The sequence below is a fragment of the Cebus imitator genome, unplaced genomic scaffold (assembly GCF_001604975.1).
Source record: "Cebus imitator isolate Cc_AM_T3 unplaced genomic scaffold, Cebus_imitator-1.0 Scaffold417, whole genome shotgun sequence".
Taxonomy (NCBI): Eukaryota; Metazoa; Chordata; class Mammalia; order Primates; family Cebidae; genus Cebus; species Cebus imitator.
This window is the reverse complement of record NW_016107732.1, coordinates 527,629-534,273: the sequence shown is the minus strand read 5'-3', so window position 1 is coordinate 534,273 and position 6,645 is coordinate 527,629. Positions and strand designations below refer to the sequence as shown.

The 6,645-nt window shown below is 41.8% G+C and overlaps 1 protein-coding gene across 2 annotated transcripts in view; it reads right to left on the bottom strand.

Moving 5' to 3' along the window:
• Nucleotides 1–3,411: 3,411 nt before the first annotated feature.
• Nucleotides 3,412–6,645, bottom strand: part of ZNF547 (zinc finger protein 547) — a 16,441-nt gene continuing 13,207 nt past the window's right edge. For both annotated transcript variants that reach the window (XM_037731738.1, XM_037731737.1), the window contains one exon: nucleotides 3,412–5,115. In XM_037731738.1, coding sequence (XP_037587666.1) covers nucleotides 4,058–5,115 — 1,058 coding nt within the window. In that variant the 3' untranslated portion in view covers nucleotides 3,412–4,057. The remainder of the gene's footprint in view (nucleotides 5,116–6,645) is intronic.

Genomic DNA, 6,645 nt, shown 5'->3' with positions numbered 1-6,645 from the left:
AGTAAATTGGTCGAAAAATTAAGAGAAAAATAGAAAAAAATTGTAAGAGGATATAAAAGGTTTTTGGAAAAAATTCTTACCTTGTGTGGTCAAAACCTGATTAAAATTGGATGGGTTTGTTTATAAGACTTTAGTAAAATTAGCTTTTGTATTGATAGTACACAAATATAAAAGTAGAATTTCAGCCAGGTGCAGTGCCTCATGCCTATAATCCCAGCACTTTGGGAGGCTGAGGTGGGCAGATCACACGGTCAGGAAATCAAGACCATCCTGGCCAACATATTGAAACTCCCATCTCTACTAAAATACAAAAAATTAGCCATGTGTGGTGGAGTGCACCTGTAGTCCTAGCTACTCAGGAGGCTGAGGCAGGAGAATCACTTAAACCCAGGAGGCAGAGGTTGCAGTGAGCTGAGATCACGCCACTGCACTCCAGCCTGGCAACAGACCAAGACTCCGTCTCAAAAAAAAAAAGGTAGAATTAATTTTCTATTTTGAACACAATTTTCATAAATTAATAAAAGATAAAGTTGTTTAACTTTTGAATAATCTTCTATTTAAAAATGGGTGGAGGATGAAAAACCTTTGATTCTTTGGTGGTCAAGTAGGCACACATGGTATGGAGCTGCAGCTGGCTGTGCTCAGTTACTAAAAGTCACCATTGAAATTTAGAGATGTATCCAAATCCCAGGGAGTTGGTACACTGGATACATAAGAAAACGCAAACTAGCCGTCAAAACAGAGCCACATAAACAGCAAGGGTGCTACTGTGAACAGTGCATGCAAGGGATACAGATGCGCTCCTTATGTGAATCTGTGCTAAAATAAGAAAAAATAAACAAACAAAAATTTAGCCTGTGAGGTTAGAACCAAGACGGTCATGTTAGATTTCTGTCATTTATAATTCTGCAAAGGTGGTTTCAGGTTCTGCGTCAACCTGAACACGCTCTTCCATCCAGCATCATTTAAAACCAAAGATGCTGCTGCCCCTAATTAGTTACTCTCACAATCCATTTCAGTAATGGTTCCTCAGGAAACTATTTCAATCTATAAAGTGAAACAATTTCTTCACATTATACTCTCCAGTTTGAATAGTTACTTGGTTTTGCTCTTTCCCACACTGACTACCTTCTTGGTGGCCATAGGTCTCAGACACATTTTCTGTTGTCTCTAAATGATTCTGCCCTTGGTGAGAGGTGACTTTTAGGCTGGCTGGTGGCTTTCGCTTAGATGGACTAAAGTCTAAGCTTGATCTAGCATTACGTTTGGACCCAGCACTCTCTAATTTTTTAAGGTCTTATATATAACAAATGATTGAATAATTTGTTTTTTGCTTATTAGCTTGCATTTTCTTATGCATCCAGTGAACCAGATTGAATATTTTGCTTTTGGTATATTAGCTTGCATTTTCTTTTGAGATGGAGTCTCACTCTGTTGCCCAGGCTGGAGTGCAGTGGTGTTATCTCGGCTCACTGCAACCTCTGCCTCCTGGGTTCAAGCAATTCTCCTGCCTCAGCCTCCCAAGTAGTTGGGACTACAGGTGTGTGCCACCACACCCAGCTAATTTTTGTATTTTTAGTAGAGATGGGGTTGCACCATGTTGGCCAAGATGGTCTTGATCTCTTGACCTCGTGATCCACCCATCTTGGCCTCCCAAAGTGCTGGGATTACAGGCAAGAGCCACCATGCCTGGCCTACGTGGCTGTATTACATGACACAAAACCTGGCTTACTCTAGAAAAATTAGATGCAATAACTTTGACAATAGTCAAAGGGAAAACCCAAATCAAATTCCCCAAATCCCATAAAACAGGGGTCCCCACCAATCCCCAGGCCATGGACTGTACCAGTCCATGGCCTGTTAGGAACTAGGCCACACAGCACCACACAGCAGGAGTGAGCATTCCCATCTGATCTCTACCTCCTGAGCAGCGGCGGCGCTAAAAATCATAGGAGTGCAAACCCTATTGTGAACTGTGCATGTGAGGGACCTAGGTGCACTCCTTATTTAATATAACCAGTGCCTGATGATCCGAGGTAGAAGAGTTTCATTCCAAAACCATCCAGCCCCCTGCACCACCATCCATGAAAAGATTGTCTCCCATACAACCAGTCCCTGGTGCCAAAAATGGCTGAGGACTGCTGCCATATAAGATCACTTAGAATTCTGCATAATTTTCTTTCTTTCTTTCTTTCTTTTTTTAAGATGGGGTTTCACCATGATGGCCAGGCTGGTCTTGAACTCCTGACCTCAGGTGATCCGCCCACCTCAGCCTCCCAAAGTGCTAGGATTACAGGCATGAGCCACCGCGCCCAGCCAAATTCTGCATAATTTTCAAAATGACACACCTGACAGGTTCTGTGGCTTTGGCACCTAAGCTATTCTATTTGTTGCCTAGAACCCATTAAGAGGAATGGTCAATGGCAAGCACAGCCCATAGGTACACACCTAGAAAGCAGCAGTAAGAGCACAGTTGTTGGGATCAGACAGCCTGGGTAGAGGGCAGGTCCACAGGTAAACTGCTGTATTTTGTAACCTCAAGTCCTTTAAAATTTATTCATACCATGATGTATTCTCATACAAGATTATACATCACTAAATATGTACATAGACTGGGGGAGAAAATGATCAATGGATCAATCATTGATCAAGGATCAATGCAATGGTATTGCAACTGGATCAATGCAATGATCAAAATACACAATGCAATTGGTATTTTGCAAAGATTTCTATCGGTTTTATATCAAAGATGGCAGGCCATTTCCTAGTTGTAAACACTGGGAAAAATTAAAATGAAAAGGCTTATAGGATAGAACACAGAAACAAGGGGTATTTACAGAATATCTGCATTGTTATAAAAATGGGATAGGACAGTTCTCAAAACATCAGCAACAAAATCACCTAGAAACTTGTTAGAAATGTTACTTTCTATGGATTAGAATGAGGACAAATCACAATTTTTGTGGAATGTTAGGAATGTAAAATGGTGCAAGTTTTATGGAAAAGTGTCTCAGTTCATCAAACAATTAAAGTTAGAATTACCATATGATCCAGCAGTTCCACTTTTTTGGATATACCCAATAAGAATTGAAAGCAGGATCTTGAAAAGATATTTGTGCCCTTATGCTTGTAGTAGGAATATTCACAAAAAGGTAGAAGCAACCCAAGTGTCCATGAGTAGATGTCAGAAATAAAGAAAATATGGTAGATGCAAGCAATGAAATATTGCTCAGCCTTAAAATTTCTGATACGCGCTAAAACATAGATGAACCTTGAGGATATTATCCTAAGTGAAAAAAATAATAAAAAGAAAAGCACTCTAAGGTTCTTCTTCTACGAAGTACCAAGAATAGTCAGATTCATATGGACTTAAGAATAGAATGGTGGTCACCAGGGACTGAAGGAATGTGGAAATGAGTTGTTATTTAATGGTTCTAGAGTTTCATTTTGTAGGACGAAGAGTCCAGGATATTCTTTGCACAACAATATGGATGTACTTCAAGTATTAAACAGGACATTACAATAGCTAAGATGGCAAATTTTATGTTGCAGGTACTTTACCATTATTTTTAAAAAAACATATAATACTAGTTCTCAGTGCTAAATCAGAGATTTCTGGGTGATGTCGTTCACCATCTTGGCTACATTCAAGGCATCTACAAGGCCTTTCTCCAGTGTGAACCATGTGATGTCTAAGTAGCAGCAAAAGGATGTCACACATTTGCCATACTTAGAGGACTTTCACTAGTGTGGATATTCTGAAACCCAATAAGTACCATTTTGCATGTTGAATCTTTCCACTTTATTGAAAAGACTCTTCTTCAGTATAAACTCTCCAATGTCCGAGACAAGAGTCAAATCAAAATAACGTCCTAAGTTTCCTGAACACATATTTCTGCAGTGTAAATTCTCTGATACATAGTGATTGGAGAGCTGTATCTATATAATTACCCACACTCACGGCACTCAGTCTTTCTCCAGTGTGTATTGCCTGCTGTCCAGCCACAGTATGTTGGTGACTGAAGGCTTTCCCTCATCCACTGCATTCATAAGGGCTTTATCCAGTGTGGACTTTCTGATGTCTGAGAAGTGTGGAGTTATACCTAAAGAATTTCCCACATTCACTGCACTGCTTTGCTGCACTGTGAATTGTTTGGTGACAAATGAGGTGGGATTTTGTAAGAAAGGCCTTCCCACATTCACTGCATTCATAAGGCCGTTCTCCAGTGTGAACTCTTTGGTGTTGAATGAGTACAGATTTCAAGCTAAAGAATTTTCCACATTCATTGCACTCATAAGGCCTTTCTCCAGTGTGAACTCTCTGATGTCTACTGAGTGTAGACCTTTCCATAAAGAATTTCCCACATTCACTGCAACCATAAGACCTTTTTCCTGTATGAATTCTGTAATGCCTAAAGAGGTTTGAGTTGCACTTAAAGAACTTCCCACATTCACTACAACCATAAGGCCTCTTTCCAGTGTGAACCCTCTGATGTGTAATGAGTGTGGAACTCCACATAAACAGTTTCCCACATTCACTGCACTCATAAGGCCTTTCTCCAGAGTGTATTGTCTGGTGACGAACAAGGTGAGACTTACAAAAAAAGGCCTTCCCACATTCACTGCACTCATAAGGCCTTTCTCCAGTGTGAGTCTTCTGATGTCTACTGAGTGTGGACCTGTCCGTAAACAATATTCCACATATGCTGCACTTATAAGGTCTTTCTCTAGTGTGGATTTTCTCATGGTCAGCAAGTTTATTTTTGTGGCTAAAGGCTTTCCCACACTCACTGCACAAGAAGGTCTTCCCTGCCATGTAAACTCTGTGATTCTTCACAAATGATGGTCTTCCTCCATCCCCTCTGCAAAGTTTCTCTCTAATCTGCTCCTTTTGGTGCTGGTGAAGATGTGCTGGACACGTGTATGGCCCCTGCTCAGGGTGTGTTCCATTATGCTCAGCCAGACGCAGAATGTCCTTTAGAAGTGAGCTACATGTCTCACAGGGCTGGGTCTTTTGGGTAGATAGAGAGGGCTTTGGAGCCATGACCTGTGATACTCCTACAGAAACACCTTGCTCTAAAGGTGCCTCCTCATCCTCTGCTCCATGGCAACAACCTGTAAGAATAAAAATGCTGGTGAAGTGCATGCTGACTGTGATGAGTGGAGGCAACTCCATCACCAATGTCTGTCAGACACCACATGAAAATGATCATGGAACTGGTGACAGGCATGAACCTTGGTATTGTGACAGGTCAGGTCTCACTAATAGCTGAGCAGGCAGGCCTCCACGACAATGGTTTCAGGATGGACTGAGTAGTTAAGTTGATTAAAAGCTGATAGAGCCAGTGCCCTCATGCACAGGTTTTAGTAACCCCCAACATGGGCACCGAGGAAGGAGAGCTGTGCAGACCCCAGGCACAATTAGTGCCTGAAGGCTATTTTGTTTATAGTGTTATTACTCAGCTATTTCCTTTATATAATCCTTTATATATAATCAATCATATATTAGTTTATAGAATTAGTGCCTGAACCATAACTTACTGCTTACATATATCTAGCTTATATAATCATACTTAGTACTTATATCTAGCAGACTTAGTTCCATGTAATCTTTCTATATAGTCATATATATTATAGTCTATATAATCATATATATATTCTATATAATCATATAGGTATTATAGTTGGAGCTGTATCAACACATTTAGTGATGATTTATGTAATCTTTCTATATAACTATATAGTCGTTTGTAGTAGAAGGAATGCCTAGAGCAATCACACAGCAGAAGCAGTACATGGGAAAACAGCCAGACCAGGACAAGAACCAAAGACCCAGGCGGTGGCGCCCTGCCTGAAAGGGCATATGCTGTATAGCAGGCTTGGAGCAACAGCCTCTACTACTGCGCATGGCCCACCTCTCTGCCCAGGTGACATAATGGGGTAGCCCCCTTGCTTGTGACTCACATGATAATGTATGCCCTATCACTCCTCCTGAAAAAGGAGTTGTAGCACCTTCCATCCAGTTCCTGTGGAACGTAGGCCTCAGGCCTGAGATCCTGCAAATAACCGAGTGAGAAGAACCCCTCTGGTATGACCAGGTCACAGCACCTGTACACCCTGTCAGTCTTTTCTTGCTTCTGTGCTAGCTCAAATCATCCTCCCACAAATATCTTAAGAGAAGAGCACAAGTCTGTCAGCTCCCACTGCATTGGCTTACAGTATCTTTCCATTAGAAATCCTTTGAAGTCTCCAGCCCCCAGATAAGAAGTGTTGCACACGACACCTGTTGCACATACCCCACCTCCTTGCCTTGGTGACCTAATGGGGGTGGGCCCCTTTTCTGTACACGACCTTCTACTACTGCACACGGCACAGCCCCCTACTGCGCATGGCCCACCTCTCTGCCCAGGTGACATAATGAGGTGGCCCCTTTGTTTGTGACTCACATGATTATGTATGCCTTATCACTAAGCCTATAGATGATGACCTCACGTACGACCCTTCCCCCTGCTTGTACCTAATAAATACAGACGCTTCTGGACGTTTAGGGCCTCGCCTGTCTCTGCTCATAGGTGGCATGGCCCCTAGAATCCAGCTGCTCTTCTCCAGTTCTTCAGTGTCCTGTCTCTTTTTTTTTTTTTTTTT